Consider the following 23,825-nt stretch of genomic DNA (forward strand, 5'->3'; position numbering starts at 1 on the left):
TACTCTCGCAGCCAGATAGCCCACGGACGGAACTGTCTCCTTTGATCTCCACGGGTCTTTGAAGCGCTGTTTTAAAGCCACTAGTCGAGTTTTTATGCTTGTTCGCTTTCTTTTTTTTTTTCAGCGTAGAGTACCTGTTGTTTTGAAGGCAATAATGTTTCATTTATGTGCTACAGCGCCACCGGTGGCGCTACTTTAGCGGCGCGCATTACAAACTGTTATTATAGAAAACTCGCACTCATATGCACTCACGCTTTACTCAAGCTCCTACTCACGCCCACGTATACTCACCAACACTCATTTTGCATTACTCACCGACACTTACTCACGCTCATACTCGCGTCCCTTCCGGCTCGCATCACACTTGCCAACTGTCACTCCTGGCCATATTCAGGTCCTCTCACAGCCCTCGCCACTCGTGCTTTACCTCAAACCCGTGAAATCAGTAGTGTGGAGCGAGTACGAGTCGGTGTACTCGTGAGTGAGTATGCCGGCCTATGCATGGACTAGCAAGCGTGTGACGCTGGTTATCACAGAATACCTGCAAGCAACCTCCTGATGTTTCGGGATGAAGCAGGGAGGGAGGAAAAGCGCAAGAGCAATAGGGATAACACTTATGCGTGTCATCTTGGGCTGTTTAATCGTTTTATGGTAGCTCTTACGTTGCGACCGCGGATGTGAAATGACATTTTAGACATTTGTGTGCGCTGCGAAAGGCAGTTACAGTGCTGTAATAATTAGTTATAGCACAGTATCTGACGAGCTAACTCCGCACCATCGACTGCAAGTTTACGGAGCACAGAAGGATCTGCGGGAAAATGAAAGCCGCTTGCAGGCAGTTGAAACTCAGAAATATCCACCTATGAAAGCAAACACCATAGTACATACCTTTAGTTTAAGCTACCCAATTACGCAATGATATATATATATATATATATACATGATTCGTGGTTTTATTATTCGAAAAGTGAGCGGTCGGATCGATTCACCTAATGAGCTCAGTCGGCGATGTTGCAAGGATAGATTGCAACCGCAGCTACGAAACCCAAATGCCTGGCTCACCTGAATTGTATGATGCTTTCTTTTCAGTATTACTGTGTCGCAGCTGAATTAAATTCATTATTATTATTATTATTATTATTATTATTATTATTATTATTATTATTATTATTATTATTATTATTATTACAGTTCCGTATACGTAGTGCCATTCGCAATGCCTTGTGGAACATCACTGCCTGAGCCGATGAGTAAATTTACTCATCAGCGCATTACACATGGCTTATGAACAAGATCGCATGTTGTCACCTTGGGCAGCAAAAAGGCTCAGGAGAGTGAGGACACAAGCACTCGACTTCTAGACTGCTGAATATGTCAAAAGATGACATGCCATCGAAATGGAAGTTATTAGGCATGCTCTGGCTTTCAAGACAACAGACATACCTCAAGCGCAAAAATGGCGCTTGCATTCCCATAAGCAGGTGTAGCTTCCACTCCGTGCAGTGCCACATTATTTTGAAACTACTAACACTGTTTGAAACATTCAGTGCATGCTTTATATCACTGGGGATGCCAGATTGGTCGCACTACAAAGCTTGTTGCATCTTATCTTTTTTTTTTTGCACATTTGTAGTATAAGCTTTTCAGACATAGATGTAACACCGAATACGGCATATCAGCAGGGGCGGCGCCAGGATTTTTTCTGGGGGGGGGGGGCACCCACGACAAGTGAGTTCCTTTGGGGGGGGCAGGCAGGCAGGAAACTTATGCGTTGTGTTTTTACTATGTTTAACTCCATTCCATTTTCCTCTTATTTTATAAATGTTCAAATCAATCAATTGGAAGTCCGAGATAAATCTTGTTACATGGCACCTACGCTTCGTTCATTTGCTCAAGACTCCAATAAACATACACGGTGTTCTGCTTAGATAAGTGCAACGTAGTAGATATCCAGGCTGCGCATGTTCAAAAGATGTCAATCATTGCTCAGCCCAATGCTTCTGTGCATTAGAATTTCTCCCACTATTTCGGAACGTGTTTCTTATTTTCTTATATTTTTTAAATTGAACTATCTGAACTTTGTAGTTATTCGGCGTGCTTTCTTTGCGTCATTTAAGAATGAAAGCAGGTGGAAAAAAAAGCAAACATTTATTTAGGTACGTTCAACACACTCGTCCAAGAGCACAACAGGGTTGCGATGAGGATACAAATTGCTCGATGTCTAAAATCATTTAACAACAGCTTGAATGGGCTGAAGGCGTTCTAAATACATCGGTCTGAATAAGCTATTCCAGCAATGATATAAATTAAAAATTAGCACATTTACACAGCAGTGCTCTTGCTAAGAAAGCGAAAATTTGTATAGTACATCGTAAAGCGCACACATAAAAAAGAGTATTAAGTAAAGAAAAAAAAAACAGGTACCCAGCAGCAACAAAATAAGATCAGTTAACTGGATCACAATATAGCTTCAAAAGAGGAATTTCAAAGCAGGAGAGAGAACACCACTAAGCAATGTGCATATCAATTCCAACTTTGGTAAAGACGCGCTAGATTAAAAAAAAAAAAAAAGTTAGACACCCTTGTGGCGCCGGTTGGCGATTCTAAACGCTGGAAATAAAAAAATATATATATAATAACAAGGAGATAAACGGGAAATAAATAACAAAAGCAAATAGAAGAGAGGAGAGAACTGCAAAAATAGAGGACGCAGTAGGCATGCATGTCAGTCAGTGTCAATTTTGGCCATACACTACAGCAGGTTTCACAAACGCAAATATTAGCACTGTTCACTACACTAGATAGGGCACAGACGTCGCCTCGGGCAGCAGCCTATGGAGTGTCTTTCAAAGCGATGATGGGGACAGATGAAGTGTTGGGAGGTTTCGCCACAACCACAGATGTTAGTGCCTGCGCTGTGACAGTAAAAGACAAAACATAGCCGGGATTTATTCGAAGGTGAAGCGGGTGTTCTGATACTGGTATAGGTTTGGGTCCTACGCCCGTGCCCGCACAATTTTCCCGCGAAAGCGCCACAGAGATACGATGGGGTATCATTATACCAGCATACTAGTGCAGATGTATACGTTGATTACTGTGCGCAGCATCAAACATGTCGAGAACACGCTGAATATATAGGATATATTGGCAAGAGATCGTTCGACCGCAAGCCCAGCTAGGTCGCTCAGATGGTTATTCGTCATCTTGCTGCGAAGATAAGTCTTCAATCTTCCAAGGCACCAAAACGTGCGCTCGCAAGATGATGAAGATTCCGGTATTGTCACGGTGAAAACACCTAGCTTGTGCAGTTCGTGGAACGCTAGTTTATGCACTTCAGCGATGTGACTGGGATCTCTGCATCGTCAAGGTTCAACTCTGCCCAGTAGCCGAGTGGAGTTCGCATGAAAAGGTATTGAAACCGTCTCCATATGTGAACATCTATGGTTTCGAGCCGACAGTGTTTGCTGTGCTTGTGTTCTGCCACTTATGCGCCGCATAAAGACGACACGTGTATCCTGCGTGGTATACGTACGCTGCCTTCGGTTACACAGCACTCGCAGTTATGCGACCTCAGAAGGGCGAAGCTTATTCACTGCCGAAGAGGCCTGTGAGCAGAAGGCGCCTGAAAAAAGAGCATATTGCATCCGAGGTACGAACTTGACAGTTCACGCAAGCAGACCGAACAATGAAGAAGGGTAGCCTATGTTTAAATCTGTTTAGAACCGTTGGAACTATTTTTATCATATTGCGGCAGTTCGAGCTGTATTTCAAGCGCCTATTCTATCACAAGCGAGTGGGTAATTGCTTGTGATCAGAAATTTTGTATAATAAATTGTTATGCTTAAACGAGGCCGTCCTTTGTAAGCAGCGCTGCTCTCATGCATCAGCCTCCAAGTTGTAAGACATCAAAAGCGACATTTTGCCTCTTACGGCCTACCTTGGGTCAGCTTTTCAGCGCTCTTGGGGGGGCAGGCGAAAATTCTGGGGGGGCTGCCGCCCCCCCCCCCCCCCCCGTGACCCCCTCTGGCGCCGCCCCTGCATATCAGTTCTGCGGAATCCCGCAAGGTGAAGGAAGTGTCATGAAAGTTTTCGTGGTTCAAGCCAATGCTCTCAAACTGGTTCAAGCTACCTTTGTACCTTCATGCTACATTCGGGTGGATGACAATTTTCCCTTTCAAGATGTAACACCTATCGCTCAGTAGCATATACTTTATCCCTACATTTCTTTAACGCAAAAGTGTTCTCTGCCGAACTCCAGCGAAAATCTGTCCCAAATGTGACGCAGGCTCTGATCTAAGAGTACGCGCCAAAATTACGTCGATGTCACACGAACTACAGACGGTGGAACTGAAAGTATGCGCATTAGTATATAGTTAGCCTTAAATTGACGCATTTCATTCCGTGAGCACTGTACGTACGTACGTCACGCGATCATCATCACGCAAATGTTGTGGCATTCCCGGGAGATGGCACTACTTACTGTTTTTCATGTCTATTTTTAATTTTTTTCATATTATTGAATTTATTATTTTTTATTATTATTCTTATTTCTCACTCCTTTTTTCATGGCTAGGGCGTGCAATTGGCATGCCTGCCCGTTGCAAAGGGATTCGCCGCATTGCGTCATCATCATGATAAAACCCCTTTATTCTGGAAAGTAGCGAAACTCTTACATCTTTGCCGCCGCACCCTCATCCGCACCACTGTACTCCCTTTTTCCTCGTCGCCGACGCCATGCCTGCACTTCCCACGCGCTCATTGGCTGTGACGGCGATACTGCCCTATCAGCTGACCCTGACGTCAAGGAGACGTCATGAAACTTGTTTTAGCTATTTCTTACTTTTTTCCGGCCGCCATTCGCGGGCCACGTGTTGATCACGCTGCCACGGCGCACGTGCGTTTTTCAAGTTAGGATGCTTCTGGCAAACTTTTGGGAAGAACGCCTGGCTGCTGTTTTCATGCATGGTGTTAGTTCACTGCGCACAGTAGATTGCGCACATATTTAGTGCAAGTACTCCGGCTGGGCATAGAGTTACTGTATAGGCTCCCTTTAGTGGAGCCTACACCTACAGGGAGCCTATACAGTTAGCTGGCTCCGAAGGCGAAAGAGAGCCTTGAGCCCTGAAGGGAGCCTATACAGTAACTCTACGCCCAGCCGCCGCAGCCGGATAAAGGGAGCCTATACAGTAACTCTAGCTGGGTTCGAAGACTAGACAGCCCAAGATAGCTGATGGCTTCGAGTGCGCCTAGTTTGCATTGAAGCGAGAGTCAGCAAGAGGAGGAATTCGCTCGCCGCTGCTGCTGTTCATCACTCCAGCGCTCAAACAGCGAGTGCCTGTGGTCATCGCAAGAGATGTGTTTGTGTTTGCCAGTGCGCGCGTGACAACATCCTTGTTAATTTAGCTATAGTCGGGTACAACTTAAGAAAGCAGGAGAGGCCCCGCCCAGATGACCGAAGCGCGGCAGCCAATTGCCTCCGCGACTAATGAAATAGTCCCGCTGGCGCGACTCGGCCCAGCTAGAAGCGCGAGCTGCCATGTTTTCAGTCGGCGGGATCACCGGCTGTCCGGTTTATGATGTCAGTCTAGAGTGCGCGCACATTGGCGTAGGCTCGTGTACATCCGCCTTTGAGGGACAAATGCCGCTGCCTTCTAAAGTTGTACCCGACGATATTGATCGAATGTTCACAGCAATTTACGCATCTTATAATACTAACCTTACTTCGTATCGCTGATTTAATTTGCTATAACTATCAATGCTTTGCCTTTCAGGCAAAACTGCGACTTTTTTTTGGTGATGTTGACAAAGAGGATTGAAGTGTTAAAATTAAAGGTACTGATTGCACACAGGCACGACTGTGGCCTTTCGGGTTCAAATTGCCACTGCTCAGTGTGCACCAAAAGCAGGCAAGGCTGATTGAGCAAGCAAAAAAAAAAAAAAAAAAGAAACTACCTATCCACAGCTGGAAGTGTGTGATATTAATTATACCCCAGAGAGAACAAGACAAAATTGCTATCCGTTTCACTGATGAGGGACAATAGCTTTGCTCCGCTGAGCTACCATTTGTATAGAGATGTGCTGCCCATGGGAAATCAGTTCATATAACTGATCCACAGCCATAACAAACATTTCCAGTGCAACATTTCCTTTGTTGTTACATTCATGCCTAGCACACCTGACCTTTAATATTTAGAAAGGAGAGTTTGGAGTGATTACATCAAGGAAATGAAGTCACAAACATTAGTGCCAAGATTCAAAAGAAAAGGCAAAGAAGTTTGGCCACATAATCAGGAGTGGGGGAGAGCAACATCAGCATGGACTCGATGCACAGCGATTTTGGTGGCACAAATGAACGAAGTTGGCCTAATAATATGTAACAAACTGCTATGATGCATTTTCATTCCAAGATTGCAGGCTAAAGAGAAAAAAGCTGATGAGAGTGGGATGGGCAAAGGAGTGTAGCTAATTGGAAGAAACCCCAAGAATAGCAGGCTTGGGTCATACATTATAGAATAATTTTTCACAGTAGGCAAGTAGTCTCTCTCTGTGTTCACCATAGTGCCAACTGGACTGTTTTGCACATATAAGCACTTAAAAATGGCAATGCCTGTTTTCATCATGTTTACAATAGCTCAATGAATCCACCATTTGAATGTGCAACACAAACAACAAAAACGTGTAGAGCAAGCAGACATGCCACTGGAATATGTGTACTTAGCTTACAAGTTTTGCCATGAGATGGCACATACTGCATAAACCTGTAGAGTGAATAGTGCTAATAAGTACCACATTTGTAATCAAAAAGTTTGCATTGAAAATGTTGTCAGCAGGGCGAGTTAGTACAGGTTGGTCTTTTTTTAACAAAACTGCACGGTAGGATGGGACACAAGTAAAGTCGTCTGTCTCACTTCTTTACTCGTGTCCCGTCCCACCGTACAGTTTTGTTTAAAAAGTTAACATTACTTGCCTTCATTAATTGCACATACAATGTCTTTCTCAGTATGCTGTCACATGCAGCTGCTAGTAGTATTCTTGATTACTGGATCAACTTCAAGTTCATCTACTGCAGAAATCATGCGAAGCATAAACCATCTGCATCACTTTCTTCAAATAGTATTGTCGTTGTGGTTCATGTCACTAGTGCATACATGCTCTAAAAATGTATATCAGTAAGCTTGAATTAGCTCCATCAGATTACAAAACATGACAACCAGTCAGGAGCAAATCTGATATGATGGTTGTGGAGATAAAATGGATCGAATACCTCGAAACAAGGTATAGAAAGTTACTCAAAGCAATAGCTTTTCATGGGTAACCATTTATTAGTACACCACTAAACAAACTTCACAATGGAAGCACTCCCTCAGTTGTAGGTCATGTAGCGAGGCGTTGCACTGAACTTGGCATAAGACTTGATCACTTTGTTGATGGCCTCCAGAAAGTCCTTCTCAGTGGCAATTTTCCTTCTTGCTCGAATGGCAAACATACCTGCCTCGGTGCAGACACTGCGGATCTCAGCACCTGCATATTTTAAAAAGCCAGGCAATGAACACAGAAACCTCTGAACACTGCTGCCAATCTAATCTATGAAATGTAGAAGTAAAACCTCGATACAAAAACACTTCTATAGTGATTCATCAGATCACCATTATCATAAGCACCCACAGCACAGTAAAGTTCTCTCCCTTGGATCCTGAGCACTTCTGTCCTGTGCCAACCAAACCCATCCTACGTATAAAATTTCATAACATTACTCCTCTGCAAGCCCCAAATTGCTCTTCCCTTTCCTTGAAACTCATTGTGTTACTTTAATAAACATGCTAGCTTGCCAATGCATTAAGTGAACGTCACAGAAGACCAGCGCTATAAGACGCGACAGGATAGAAAGGTGCACACACACACACTGCGTTGCGTGTCTGTGTGCTCCTTTCTATCCCGTCCCATCCTTTAACACAGGTTTTCTCTGATCGTGAAACAACTAGCACAGCAGTCAATTGCATGTGAACTTCACTCCAATGCCTCCTCTAATTTGAATCAGAAAACAGGCTGGCACTTGCAATTGATCTCGATTATGTAGTGCAATATTTCTATCTTTTAACATTACATCAATAATTTTTAATTCCTTCACTCACTGCATGGTCCTTAGCTTCGTTTCATGTTCTTTGTTAGCACTAAAGTTATGGCCCTATAGGACAGTACAACCAAGTAAATGTGATGTCTGGCTGCTCAGGTTTTATTGACGTGCCAGCTTTACCTCTATACCGCGAAATGAAAACAATGCAAAGAAACAGCAACTTAGGTTTTGACAAGTGCCTCAGGCCACCTATAATTCCAAACTGACATCAAACTAGCAAACAGCATTCTCTGCCACTCACCCGTGCTGTTGGGACAAAGACGAGCCAGCAACTCGAAACGAATGTCTCTCTCAACACTCATGGAGCGGGCATGGATCTTGAAGATGTGCGTTCTTCCCTGGAAAGTACAGAGGAAAGCACAAGGCACCATGTGACTCACAACAAGGCATCTTTCGGAATTTCGCTGGGTATGCAAGACTTCTTAAAGAACAGTAGTTGGCAGAGGCAAATAAGAAGATGAATGTGTGAGCCTCAACAGCTTGCTAAAATATAGACAGCAGTTAGCACTGTAGACAAACAGCCCAGAGTAAATGATAAAATGTAGCCACATTGAGGCAAACCCCACTGCAAAAGGCATAACGCTGCTTAAAAACAGAGTTTGATATGAAGTGTATCATATAAAGAACCAATAACATGCTTACACAATGACGCTAACAGCAACAACATTTTATAGGCAAACCTTGATTCCGAAGGAACAGATGAAATTGACTGAGTCATCCTGCATGTTGAATTAAAAAAGGGGGAAGAAAAAACGTCCGAACAAACTGATGCTCTATTTGATGCTCACCAACTTCTTGCTGAGTGGGCATGGCAACACTTCCGGCCAAAATGCCCCACTCGAAAAAGCTGCTGAGCCATGCCGAATTTGATGAGCACAAACGTAAGCTTGCCGAAGCTGCAAAAATGATAACGCGCATCTCGGACAGCTTTGGCTCCACCAGGGCCGGTATTTTGTAGCGATGCCTTTGCGATGCTAATGCCTTTTCGCGCTTGGTCAGTGGTCAGAGCGACGGTCCGCTCACGTTATCAACGGGATCAGCCGGCCGTGAGCGGTGGATGATAAGACTAGTATAGAATAAGGCATAAGGCATCGCTACAAAATACCGGCCCAGCTTGACGCACGTCAGCATCTTGTGCAGCAACAATTATGTAGATGTCAAATGCAGTTGAATCTGCCAAATTTTTTAGTGACTTCGGATCGTACGTTTTCCCGGTTAGTATGCTTTTCACATTCTTTTTTCTCAAACCTATGAATGAAGTTCTACTGTGTATATGCTCATAATGAATATCAGATATAACGATCATATTTTTGTGTTGTATGTGACTGTTATAAACATCACTCTACTGTATTAACAATGTGGAACAAATGCAAGAAAAGAAAATATTTAAATGCAGGGGTGTGCCACTAGTGAAAGCTTTGAGTAATTAAACACAAATACAATGGGACACAGTTGATAATTTCCCAGTTAAGTTTTCGCAACTCCTGCATCACACGTGCAGCCACATGCTACGCCCATGTACAGTCGAACTCGTTTATAACAAACTCGAGAGTTCCACAAGAAGTGGTCATTGTATCAGTAGTTCGTTATATGTGGACTCGCCCATGAAGCAGCACAGCATATGTTGTACTGCTCCACCCTGAAGCACGCTGGAGACATGCCTTGAAAGCCCGGTTACCCTAACACGGTTGAAAGAGAGGGACTTTCCTCGTGGTTTCTGAAATCCACCCGGGGCACTCACTCATCTCAGCAGTCGAATCTTCGTGGCAATCGGACTGGAGAGTGGGGGTGCACTGGTGTGCGCCCAGTTCGGTTATGCTTTCATGCTTCAAAACTTTGCACGCATCCTCCTTTTACAGCAACCGGGTTTGAAGCAATGGGCTTTGAAGTGTTCATTGTAAAGGTATGGCGCTGTTGAAAATGTTCTTTATACTGTACAGTCGCCGACCGATTTCCTGGACTTCGCAGGGACCTAAAAATAGTCCGAAAAATCGAACAGTACGAAGAACTTGTTCACCCCAAAAATTATGTTTGTTAGGCTTAGGGTGCCATCTTTAATAATGCCCTTCCTCATACTACACTTGGAGGCAATCAGATTTGCTTGGATTTGCGCAAGACTGACGTCATCTCCATATACAGTCGACAGGAGCGTCACCGTGTTGCCGATTTTCGCATAGAAGATCGCCAACACGGTGACACATTGGCGAACTATGCATTTGTGTGATCGATCTTCGCCGATCACACAAATGCGAAGCCGCAAAAACGCACACAAAGATGCAAGTCTCCGAGAGACACCTGAACACCACGTGCAAAATAGCAACGAAAACTTAAAAAAAAAGTGATAACGCAGATTATGACGATAGTGCTGACTGCAAAAAGAGAGTGCCGTCCCCTGGAGTGTTTTGTCAGCTAAGGATGAGTGGGCATGGCCTCCGAGACACGAGGATGGCGTGCGCCATAGAGTTTATCACTGTATTACCTAGAGGGAAATCTGGCGCTGCTGTGCTGTGATATGCATGGGAATGCCGGTATATTGTGACTTCAGATTGGCATCGTTCTCGGAGAGTCAGGACGCTTTCAGGACGCGCCTGGCTAGCCCCGTTCCACCTATCACAATGATTCATTTCCTGCTGAAACAGTATGTAAAAAACTGTTTCAGCTTTATTATTACACAAAAACATGGACTGTTTAATTCTGAGGACTTATTATTGGATGTACAATTATATGAAATGTAAAAAGTATCACCTGGCCGCTAAAATTTGAGGACAGACGACAAGATTCTCGCTCGCTTTAGAACAACTTGTTGTCTGTTCTTGCTTTTCTTCGCTTGATTCTGCATTGTAGGCGAGTGAACTTTATTGAGGGATGTAATATGGGTGAATGAAAGTCCTTTATGTAAATTTTATTTTAAGAATGCATTATTTGTGTAGCCATATTCACGTTTTAGATGAAACCTCGTACAACACCAGCCAACACTAGCCTCGCAGACACATATCCCGTCATTCCCATGACGGCACTGCGCCCCTTAAAGAACTCCCATAGATGGTGGCGCCAGATTACCCTCTGGGTATTATAGTGAGAAACTCTATGGCGCGCGCTTTCTATTGATATTGTGCGCCTCCCAATCTTGGAGGCTATAGAGCGGGCCACTGGAAACCAAGCCTGGACAAGCCAGCGAAAAATCCAACATGGCGGCCTCCAAGACCGGGTAGCGTGGCTCGAAACGAGCGATTTGGCCACGAAAATAGAACTTTGTGGCCTAAATTCGTCCGAAAAATCGGTCGCGAAAATGCATTAACTATATCGGAACCTTTACGGTGTGGGAACCCTCGGGTCCTATGACCGCCACACGCGCAGCGAACATCGCGGCAGACGCATGCGCGCCAGGGAGAGTTGGGAGAGGGGAAACTTTCCTTCCGCGGGCGGCACACGGGAATCGCAAGCGCTAGCAGCGCCAAGGGGGGGGGGGTCACGTGAGATCCCGCAGACATCGCCCGGGTCTCTTTGATCTCCAGCAAGCGGCGACGGCGGAAGTCTCCGCCGTCGCTCAAGTATTCCCGCACGTGGTTAGTCAACCGCGTTCTTGCCGCGGCCCCCCCGTATTCCCCAGTTGGTAAGTCGGAAGCCCTTCTTTACCTAGTGTATTATTCTCTTCAAGGGAACCCTCAGCGATGTCAACTATAGCTAGCTGGCCTGCTCGAAGTGTTAGTTGCAGTCGTAATAAATGCTTTCCGAGTGTACACGTGGTTGTCGTCTATTGTTTCCTCGAGCTTGTACCGGACCGCGGTTGATGTGCAGGCATGCGCCAACTGCGGGGCTCGGTGTGTCGAGGCAGAGGGCCGTCGGCAATCCCCCCATATCTCGACAACGGTGCATTTATGAAGTCCGGAATATCCAACAAGTTCGAATTCTTGAAGTCCGAAAAATCCGTTGGCGACTGTATTTGGATGCAGTTTCAACAGAGAGGGTCAGAAAATAGTAAATGCCGTAAATGTGGTCGTTATAACCAATATATTGTTATATCTGGGATCATCAAAAAGGAGCTTGACTGTATAGCATTCCTAGTCCTCTATATGCCACTGTCTTGCACAATGATACTGACATATGCTTTGTGCAGCCTGCATATTTGCCGTAACTTTTATGCATTTGGGACTGTGAATGATTAAAATTATCTTTCACTCACCTTCCTATATCCACAACATACATTACACAAATGCATATCACATCCTTTAAGAGAATCAGAATTAGCACAAATAAATTCACACATAACAAGAAACTCACTAAGTTTTCTTATCAGTCAGTGCACACACAGGGCGTTGCTTAAGTGGCCCAGTTATGTCAAGACGTAATAAAAGCAGGATTGCAGAAAGCTGTACCTCCAAGTCAGGAAGTCCAAATTCAACCTTGCGGTCAAGCCGTCCAGGCCTCATCAAGGCAGGGTCTAGGATGTCTGGCCTGTTGGTTGCCATAAGGACCTTGATGTTTCCACGGGGGTCAAAGCCATCCAGCTGGTTGATGAGCTCAAGCATGGTTCGTTGCACCTCATTGTCACCACCAGCACCATCGTCAAAACGGGCACCTGTTGCGACAGTTTATCATTAGGCGGTTTCTTCAAAATGAAATGCAAGCACTGACACCAACAAAGAATTGCTCATCAAAGTTTACAAAATGCACTTTTTCTTTAGATGACTAACACCTAAAACATCTTGTCATCAATAACTTGGTTTTCTGAACACAAAGAAAGAAAAAATAATTATATTCTTACCTGAAGGCAGATTAGTTTTTCAAAGGTACAGTCGAGTGCAAAATATTACAGACCACGGGAGCGGCGACTGAATTGCATGGCTGCGCCTTCTGAAGGCAGCACGCCGAAGTTCGAGAGTGCGTACTGCGCACGCGCGTCCTTTCTTATCTGCCAGCCTGCTCGTTCGCTCGCTTCAACCGCGCGCGCACCGGAACGCATGAGAGAGCGCAAGCTGTCACCTCTGCAGTCGCCGTCGAATCGCCCGAGTGATGATGTCGTCAAATCGTGACGAAAACACTTCATTTGCACTGGCAGCGCTCGGAGCGCGCCACTCTCTGCACCTTGCTCCTTGACGCTCCGCGGCGCGAAAAACATGCTTTGCGTCACTTTTTCTGAAATCGAGTTTTGTGATAAGGTCAGAAAGCAGCGAAGTCTTTTGCGCTCCACTTCTTGAAACTTAAGCATGATGCAATTATTTGTGGTACTCAGTCCAGATATCATGCGCCCAGACACATGCGTGAAACCACCGAATACCGAGCAGCTGGAGAAGAGTCAGGGAAGAGAGCGGGGAATCATCGTAGATTTGTTCTCAGAAACAGTAAATGAAAAAAAAAAAAAAAAATCTCCGACGATTACGATAATTTCTAATGCAAAATTTGAGCGCACCTCTAAACGTGCTTTTGTTTCGCGATATATTGGATGGCGCGGACAATCTGCCTCATGCGGCGCATAGCAAACGATCGAAGTGTGGCGCGACTGCCTCGCATAATTTGGAGATCGCGAGGGCCAGTGCGTGGGTGACGCGTGGGTGCGATACAGACCTGCTGCCGCCGAGTGACCTCCCAGACGACGCGCGCTACTCTGCCCATACCTACTTCACTGTAGCCTCCTGCGCTTTCCTCCTCGCGTCTTTCATTACCCCGCGGCGCTCCGCGTGCGCTCTTTCATACTTCGCTCGTTCGCTTGGTTACGCCGCCGGAAAACGCCGACGCCGACGATGGCCGCAGGAACAGGCACCTAATTAAGAGCTGATGATGGAGTAGATAGGTGGTTTAGTACTTTCAATAAATGTTCAGATGTCCATTTTCCGCATTGAATCGTTGAGACCTGTTCCATTGAACCATTAAGAGAGGTTTACAAGCATCGTTGTGTTTTTCGCTTGCCTTATTCTCTAACATAGCGTACCGAATTTCATGTAAACATAATTCAATTCAAAGTGCTCGATTAAATTGAAGTCCCATGTGAAAACAAAACAAATTTTAAGAACTCCTTAGTTAGACTCAATACATTGCGACATTCCGTGTTGCGGCACAAAGCGTGTCTGACGTTTCACAGCCCCGTAGCTGAGCGTTCCGATTCTTAATTCTTCCCAATAAACTCTGCATTGCATTGAAGTCAACCCGGCAGATTGGACACTCGGTACTTGCCCGCGTGCCTTCTGCGATGATTCCCCGTTCTCTTCCCTGGCTCTTCTCTCAAGCTGCTCGATATTTGCATGTGTCTCATGTGTCTCATGCATGTGTCTGGGCACATGGTATTTGGACTCAGTACCACAAATAATTACATTATGCTTAAGTTTCAGGAAGTGGAGCGCAAAAAACATCGCTGCTTTCTGACCTTATCACAAAACTCGATTTCAGAAAAAGTGACGCAAAGCATGTTTTCCGCGCCGCGGAGCGTCAAGAAGCCAGGCGCAGAGAGTGGCGCGCTCTGACTGGTGCCAGTGCAAATGAAGTGTTTTCGTCACAATTTGACGACATCATCACTCGGGCGATTCGACGGCGACTGCAGAAGTGACACCTTGCGCTCTCTCACGCGTTCCGGTGCGCGCGCGGTTGAAGCGAGCGAACGAGCAGGCTGGCAGGTAAGAAAGGAGGCGCGTGCGCAGTACGCACTCTCCAACTTCGGCGCACAGCCGTCAGAAGGCGCAGCCATGCAGTTCAGTCGCCGCTCGCGTGGTCTCTAATATTTTGCTCTCGACTGTACATTACATGTTATGAGCCAGGCAGCCCATAAGGGGCCCTTAGCATCTGATTAAAAATGCATGTGAACCACATCATATGGCTATAACTCCCTTCTCGAGTCTCACACTCATTCATCTCAAAGAAGCTGAGTTGGTCGTGTGGCAGTGGTATTGTAATTTATTTTTTGTCTGCTGAATCTTTCTGAATACACTGCAGTTTGTCTACAGATGCAAATGTATTCAGTTTTAAGAATATTTGCAGGTGCATAGATCACTATTTGTACCCATGAAAATAGGCTAGTAATTGTTGTGGAGGCCATAGGCTAGAAATACACAACTGGAGACCAAAGCTAGTTAACTACAGTAGAAAACAAAGAGCATGTTCAGTCCAGTGCTAGCATTTCAATGTAAGGATTTGACCTTGCCCTCCAGTCAAAACTACATCTTGCTAATGCTTTCCCCTTGTTCTCCTGTGGTTTATAAAACCCAAAGTTTGATGGCAACTTGGCTGGCTATGAAAGAAGTGAAACACTGGCCAACAGAGTAGTGAAATTAACAATTTGGTGTTCACAATAAAAACCATTTAACCAAGCACAGTGTGTTTAGGTATACTTCAGTGTGTGACACAAAGAGCGTGCGTACATTGCTGGAAGTGCCTCATAATTTGTCCAAACTGTGCATCTCCTACGTGCCCTTTGGCAGGCACCGCTGACAGATGTCAGGACACCTAATGTGTATATAACTAGAGATTTAAAAAGCTTTCTATCAATTTCCTCCCCTGTGGGCTCAATGAATTTATGCGAGTCTGCCCGATTGTATAAAAGATATTGCAGTTCGATGTTGCAAGAGAGACTTCCGAACCAAAGATATGTGGTATTTACAGTGTCAGAGTTGCAACAATACTATGACAAATACTAGCCATGTTTCAGTCCATGTGAAAGCACCGCTCCCATTCACCAAGATGTGCAAAGTCAAGTTTTAAAAGGGTCTGTAAAAAGAGCTACAGCAGCTATGCATACTGCATTTGTGGTTCTGCATTATGAATGTGCTGTCAGCAGATGAATCCACTTGCTTTGGTCAATCAATCAATCTATCAATTTTCCCCAATAAAATGAAAGAGCACGTACCAGGTCATGTGGCCCCCCCAGGGCTCCCTGTAGCATTTTTAACACTCCCGAGCTCAGAAGAGCAAGGAGTCGTGCCCCTTTCAATCTAAATTTAGACCTTTGATACAGATTTCGGTACTACTATATGGCTGGACGACAGACTTGGTCATGCACACGGTGACACATCCAAAATGTGTGGCAAACACACTGCACTCAAAGATACTTAACCCAAGCAAAGCACACCATAGGTTGTTTGTCATGGCAGCGCATCTCTCCTCCCCTGAAGTTTTTCTTCAACACATCAAAGAAAAATAATGCGAGGTTACACAAGCTATCAAGAAAAGCTCCCTTACCTCCAATTGCGTCAATCTCATCGAAAAATATCAGGCAAGCCTTTTTGCTGCGGGCCAACTCAAACAGCTCTCGCACCATTCGCGCACCCTGAAAAATAGACAGCGAAAGATGTCACTGGCTTTTGCAGCAGCTGTGTACCACTAAGACCGCGTGTTGTCTCTGCACAAATCTTCTTGTTCCTTGGAGTCTTCCACAGACAGAAATTATCCCGTGCTACACATCAGTATTTCCTATATGATAGTCACGCAACTACTTTCAGTAATTAAAGCCTTATCCATTCCTGGCTGGATGACAGGACTGAAGCAAGCCGTATCCACCCAACAAATATTCAAAGAACAACTAAAAGGTCCCTGTTGTCTTACACCTTCCATTAGTGAATTAAAGGAAGAAAGCGACGTGACCTTTTTTTTATGTTACTCTCTTGTGGCATTAACAAACCAAATTAAATTTCAAATGTACACACCAGGAGCCTCGGTTCCTTTTAACCATGCACAGAGCTTTCCTAATGCATTCCTATTTCACAAGCACAGCTCTATACCATAAAAAATGTCCACTACCAAGTAGACTGCTATGCTTACCTCCCCGACGTACTTCTGCACAAGCTCTGAACCAATAACCCTGATAAAGCAGGCGTCTGTTCTGTTGGCAACAGCTCGGGCACACAAGGTCTTCCCTGTTCCAGGGGGTCCGAACAGCAGCACACCTTTGGGTGGCTCAATGCCTAGGTTGACAAAACGCTCAGGCTGAAAAAAATTAAATCTATGTTAGAGGCCCCGCACAAATGACAAGAGGATTGCCCAGACCTCTGTGGACACACGCAAGCAGCGCATGCATTCGCCATTGCCACAACTGTTCCCTACCTTCCCGCACGTGAGTAAACATTCACCTTGCCATGACAGTTACTACAGCCGCCTGTGCCTCTAACAAGTAAATTGAAAACCCCTCATTACCCAGCATGTTCCATATTCAAATAATACCCTGGTGATGTTATGTGTAGCTATGCTTCAAGTGTACGTTGAAGCATAGCTACAGTGATGTACAACAGTGATGATGTACAACAGTGATGTAAGCTCTCAAACAATTTTTGAGAGCATACATCACTGTTGTCCTTTGTTTAGTCACACTTTGGATCAGACCATGATTTTCAAGCGGGTATGTGGCAGCTGTGGTGCATTGCCATTGGCACCTCGCATCATTACAAGCGGGGAAAAAAAAGGACTCCCACACCAACTACAAGATGCTGCATTTCTGCTACCAGCACAGTGTCATTCTTGTGGAAAGAACAATTATATACGGCAACACACTTTAAGCGCCATGACTAGGGCTGCCGCATAGTTTGTTTTCAACTGGCACAGGTCGCTGGTTTAACATATAGACTGGCAGGTATTGGAAATTGGAATTTGCCAATTTTACAGTCTTTCTTGATCAATGATTAAAATAGGATGAGAAGACTACTGTAACTTTCGCAGTGCATTAAAAGACAGTGCAAACTAAATGAATTAAACCTCTGAGGCCTCAAATACTAATACAAAGGCAAAAGAGTAACAACTTTATATTTGATTCCCCAAGTACAATTGACATAATCTTCCATAGGTTGTTGCTTTCTAGTTCCCTGTGTAAAGAAAGAAGTCTTCTGTAGTCAAATTCTAACAATAAATCACATGCCTACACATGTCCATCTACTACCCCCATACTTATGCCCAGATGCCTACACAGATGCTTATCTGCGCAGATAAAAATTCTCCACAAAGCTAATATATAGGACAATGCTTACATGCAGCAGCGGCATCTCAACAACCTCTCTCAGCTTCTCAATCTGCTCTTTACAGCCACCAACGTCTGCGTATGTGACATCAGGCTTTTCCTCCACTTGCATCATGGTGACTGTAGGGTCGATTTTGGGTGGCAGCGGGATGTGAATCTGGTACTTGTTTCGGTCCACACTACATGCACACACAGCGAAGAGGAAAATGGGAAGGAAGCCTAAATCAAGCTGGGAACAGAGGAACTTCACAAATGGCAACGAACACTGAAGGAACACTGATAACCATGGAGTACGAGTAATTAGTAGCTTGTTGGCTTATTCATTCACACTCATCTCGTCGCATAGAAGCAGTTTGCCATGAAATATCTGCGACAGAGCACTGTCCCACTTATGATTACACAATCTATAGAAATATAGCACTCTAGAGATTGCCACATATAAAATGCTTGCAATGAACATTGCCCTGATCGGTCTGCAAAAAATGAAAATAGTACATAAGAGATGCATTTTTCCTTTTAATTGCACAAATACCCTTATTTCTGAAAAAAAAAAAATGCAATGTGCTTAAATAGAATGTTGGCTTTTTGTTGAGAGAATGCAAAGTAACATGGCGGAAGCAGCAGTGGATATATTATGTGCTCCGTGAGGATATTCTTGGTTTACTTCCCCATTTCCCTTCAACTTGTTAGTTCCCCTCAGATGCGGCAATGCCAGTACTTATGACTCCATGACACTGGTATTAATGACTGTGATGAGAAAGGCACCTGTCACTCCACCAACCAATCCCCCGCCAGTTTCCTTTTTCTTTTGCAGTGTGCTTATGGCAATCATTCGAAATGGGCTCACACAAAATAGACTGATAGCTACAAGAACTGCGACATGAGAGATGGATCATGTTAACAACCATCATTTTTCCATTCCCAGGGGTGGTTCACCGCCCCCCTTTAAGTTGCACTAAAACTTTAATGCACAAGAGTTTTCTCTGCAACAGTGAGATCATTGAACACAGGTGTCAATGAACTTGTGCTTAGCTGCAATATGCTATGGCTGCTGAGCAGCCACATCAAATTTTCATGACAGTGTAAGTCTCCTACATTGCACCCAGCAAACGATGACAGAGGGCGGTAAGGCATAACTCACCCAACTCTCATTCCTTCTTCAATGTCTGTTGGTGCCACAGAATCGGCCAAATCAACAACAAACTTTGCAAACTGCTTGACATTGATTATGTACTTCGGGTCTTCACTGTCAGCATTTATGATTTTTGTGCAGCGGGCAACCTGCAGAGAAAAGTTTTCAATACATGTAGTTAGACAAGTTTCCACTGCAGTCCTGAAAGTAATTAAATATGCAATCATTAAAAAACGATCAAGCAGGGAAGCAGGGATTACAAGCGGGGGAAAAAAAGAAAGGACTCCCACACCAACTACGAAATGCTGCATTTCTGCTACCAGCACAGTGTCATTCTCGTCGAAAGAACAATTACATATGGCTACACACTTTAAGCGCCATGACTAGGGCTGCCGCACAGTTTGTTTTCAAGTAGTCACAAGTTAAGTAAACAAAAAACACTGCTCGGCATTTTAAATTTTGCAGGACATCAAAAGCACGATTGTTGCCATGCCAGATTCATATAGTCATGGAGCCTTGTGTTTGTGTGAAGTATGTAGAAGGCCAGCAGCATCACCAACTTAATGCCTTAATTAACTGCATAATTTATGCAAATGTTTTCCATCACGAAAAAACAATCTGGCCTTTCTATTTACCTTCAGCTGTTAAAAAACGGAACTAAATCCGTCCCCCTCAAGAAAAAACAGTTTTCTGGAGTCAATGCAATTAATTTGGCTCAGGATGCAGCATCCGCCAGCCGGTTACATGCAGGGCACAAGCTCAAAGCTGGCTTCACAACTATGACTCTGCTTCATGCAACACTACTGCAAGCAGGGGCGGATTCAGGGCAGGCGCCACGGGGAGGGGGGTGTTATATTGTGAGCGCTGAAGTGCTGGCATTTTCAGGGGGCCTCAAGCTCCCCCCCCCTGGATCTGCCAGTGGCTGCAAGTGAAGTTCTATTTTGCGCACACAGCTCTGGCGCCACTAGGCATTACTGCGCCTGCACAGGTTTGCTACGCTGCTCAGCTGTGCTGCCTGCAATAATGCTCTACCGAGCATTCACATGTTCGCCTCTGCTCATCACTGTACAAGGTGATAGCCTTTCTCTCAGGAGGATATGAATGCTCCTCCATTGTTATAATTGCACATGAGCTGCTTGAGAAAAAAAAAAGGCACACTGTTAGGTGCGTAAACTCCACAAGTGTAAGCGCTGTAAGCTAAGTGGTGTGGTTGATTCCCATTCAGTTTCTTCATTCAAAGCTTGCCTATAACTGAACGCAATTCTGGTGGGGAGATAAAGACGCCCCTCGAGAGTTGACGCCGTGTTCATTGACGATGTGCTCATTCTACTGCGGTGATTAACAATAGATCAAAAGATCAGCCAATAAAAGCTCGGCCTTTCCCATTCATAAGCAAGCTTAAGACTTCGTCCAAAAGAAGTGAAAGGCGTACAGTATTCATGAAATCAGTAGTCAAGCATAGTTAGAAAGTGAGCTGCAAATGATGCCAGTTAATTTCAATATTGAACGATGGCTTGTACAAAATCTTTCATGTAACTGGAAACTTGTCTGCACTAAACCATTCCATTTAAAATTATTGTTTTGGATGTACATGAAATTTATGGTCATCGCAAACAATGTTCACCTGTAGCGGTTGCTCATTCTGAAGGGTCTGCTTGTCTGCTGCCAAATCCCACAGCGCCGGAGGGGCCAACCCCGTGTCAGACTCCTTGATACCTGAAGTAAAACAAGTTATAAAAGGACACGCTTCATGCTGAACGAAGCTAAATTCAGTCACACACTTTGTCAAAAACTTCACCTGTAAGCTCATTCACGCGCTTTAAGATCGACTGAATATCTTCTTCCACTTGCTTGATCGCCTTGCTGTACTGCCCGGCGCCCTAGAAACATTTGTTTCGTGATTATTATGCGCGACTAGTCTCTTAAAAAAAATTAGCAGGCTATGAAACAACAACAGTTGCCGTTTGCTTACGTAAGTCTTCAGCAGAGCGATGTCCCCTTCATCAAGAACTGCAAGGTAATTGAAAGCGTATGCAGCAAAGAAGTGTCAAGAAACTAGCGATCTATGGCAAGCATTTGTAGCACAGATGTTTGCTTTCGCACAACACAAATCTCAGAATAGCACCATCAATACAAAATGCAAGAATTCTTGAGTGCTAACAAACGAGAACTCGGAGATGACACATCAAAACTCAGCGACACGAGCAAATAACACGGTAAACTTACCTTTTATTTCTTGCTCTTTCTCCTCCTTGTCCTCTTTCTTGGCCTTACGCATGTCATCACCCAAGTAGTCAGGCATAGTTCTAGATTACTTTGCGGTTTCGCGGTTACACCAAGGTTTGTATGTGAAAACGCCGTAGACCGTAGCCACCGTCCGCAACCCGTGTTGTTGTCCAGACTTGACACGATAACAAATAAACGCAGTAGAGGGCGCTGCGCTTCTGCTAAACGAATCGCCGTTGTCTTGCAGACAAATAAATATCGTGGCTCAGGAACTAAGTATTACGATACCGCTGTGCTAAATACCGGCTATAAAAATAAAAAGATATTTATTTACACGTTTTATGTGTTTCGAGAAATTGCAGCTCATCCGAAATATCCGGCCAACGTTTCACCGGTTTGTATGCATCTGACCATATGATCTGACGCTTTCATGCTCCAGAATTACTTCTGGGAATCCCTGCGCCGCATTATTAAATATAAAGAAAAGAAAGAAAAACATTACACCATCTTGCCGTAGGGGAACCCTGAGTAGTATGCGAAGCAGCCATGGGGTCGACTCAAGTTCCAATTAGTTTTCAGATCGGCCTGTCGCCGCTGCCGTTTCGTGGCAGCGGCTCGAGCCCTCTTCTCCGCGGCACTGTCCACGGCCCTGACACTGGCGTTGACGCTGGCGCTGTCCGTGGCACTCATCGCGGCGTTGCGGGAGGAGAATGAGAGGACGAAGTGAATGATGAGTGGGCGATTGCGAAGCACCTGGGGATCATTCGGGCAAAACGCCGGAAGCGTTCTTTGGAAGTGGACGCCGCACGGCGGAGGGAGGGAGTGCCATAGCCCAGAGCATAAGATGCTTCGCACCTAAAAAACTGTGGCTCCAATCCACGCTGTGAAGGACAGCGAAACGACACCCACGATTACCCATTGTGACATCACTTGAATTCATACACGTGGCTCTACAAAGAGTGAAACACCAGAGGCGAGTGAAATGTACTTAACCACACATACCCTTTATTACTTCACATTATATTCACGCTGTTCTTCTGGCGTCTTTACTTTCCGTGGTCTACCCATGGTAGCCTGGAATAAACTGAATGAGTTGCTAGATCGTGGTGACGTCACTATGTGATTTCTATGCTGTTGGGTACTTTTACACTCGGAGTAGCTTATGCAACCGTAATCTTTACTAACCTTTACCGAGAAACATACGCGGGAGAAGGAACATGATTCGCAGACGTCATTAGCATACATTATACGGTTTGCACTTCACACGAGGGTTTTGAATGACGTCAACCCCTTTCGAAGCAGCTGCAAACCTAATCTTTACCGGAACACGCCGGAGGGTGTTCCCATTGTTCACACGTGCATTATCATCCATCATGTGGTTTTGATGCTTTTTTTTTTCTGATAACGAGTACTGAGCTGTATGTTGTATGCCTGATTTCAAAGGAGATATGCTGTTTATATTAAATTCTTGTCCTGGCGTTTTTTGCTTACGCCAACGACACGAAAATTCCTTGGCTGGTAGAGGTATATACAGCTTCGCTGTAAAAAAATCACCGACGAGTCTCCCTAATGTGAAATTTGAGCGCAGCTCCATATGCAGCTCTATACGCGTTTCATTTCGCGATATATTGGCTGGCGCGGACTGTGTCTCGTGCGGCACGTTACAAACGGAGCAAAGTGTGGCACGTCTGCCTCGCTAATCGGGAGATCGCGAGGCAGCGTGTGGGTGACGCGTGGGTGCGATTCACAGCAGCGACCGCAGACAGACCTCCGCTCATGCAGCGCTTTGTTTTTGATATATGGTATCGGTGGCGTCATCGGTGAACAGACTACGTGCGCTACTCTGGGCGCCATCTCGTAGCCATCATCGCTGCAGAGCCCGTCTTGCGCGGCACTACGCTTTTCTCGTTTTTGCCGTACCCCCCTCCTCCGCTTTCCTCATCGTGCTCTTCGCTATTGCCGTTTTTCATCCCCCGCTGCGCTCCGCGTTCGCTCTTTCATCCTTCGCTGTGCTCGTTCGCTCGGTTATAAGGGACGACGACGCAGAAACAGGCGCCCAAGAGCTGTGCTCTAAAAGATATTGCACAGCAGGCACAAAGCACCGCTCTTGCATTCGCACTTCAATATAATGAGAACTACGGCTGCATGCCCCATTGCGCTCCTCTACAGAGCAGGGGAGAGGCAACGCATCGAGGCACCCCATATTCCCCATCTGTCACTAGAAAAACAAGTTGTTGCTTTTCTAGTTACTCTACCAACCATTTGCTATCAAAACCACTCATGAGCGGTTATACTGTGCACAAAGTAAATTTTTTTAGTGATTACATGCCCAAGGAACAATTTATTTGAAAGAAAAAAAAAAGTTTGTAACGCCCACACCATGACAACGTTGGCTTGTCGTT

At 45.0% G+C, this 23,825-nt stretch overlaps 1 protein-coding gene across 1 annotated transcript; it reads right to left on the bottom strand.

Annotated features, from left to right (window-relative positions):
- Positions 1 to 7,298: 7,298 nt before the first annotated feature.
- On the bottom strand, positions 7,299 to 21,606 carry LOC119446798 (26S proteasome regulatory subunit 7). The gene is made up of 11 exons (XM_037711354.2): positions 21,424 to 21,606; positions 21,170 to 21,207; positions 20,996 to 21,077; positions 20,822 to 20,913; positions 19,207 to 19,346; positions 18,076 to 18,244; positions 16,880 to 17,044; positions 16,301 to 16,388; positions 12,511 to 12,713; positions 8,376 to 8,472; positions 7,299 to 7,521 (listed from the first exon to the last, which is right to left on the bottom strand). Exons 1-11 carry the CDS (start codon positions 21,497 to 21,499, stop codon positions 7,364 to 7,366), a joined length of 1,308 nt encoding a protein of 435 aa, XP_037567282.1. The 5' UTR covers positions 21,500 to 21,606; the 3' UTR covers positions 7,299 to 7,363.
- Between the last annotated feature and the right edge of the window lie 2,219 nt (positions 21,607 to 23,825).

Source organism: Dermacentor silvarum, chromosome 3 (assembly GCF_013339745.2).
Source record: "Dermacentor silvarum isolate Dsil-2018 chromosome 3, BIME_Dsil_1.4, whole genome shotgun sequence".
Classification (NCBI taxonomy): Eukaryota; Metazoa; Arthropoda; class Arachnida; order Ixodida; family Ixodidae; genus Dermacentor; species Dermacentor silvarum.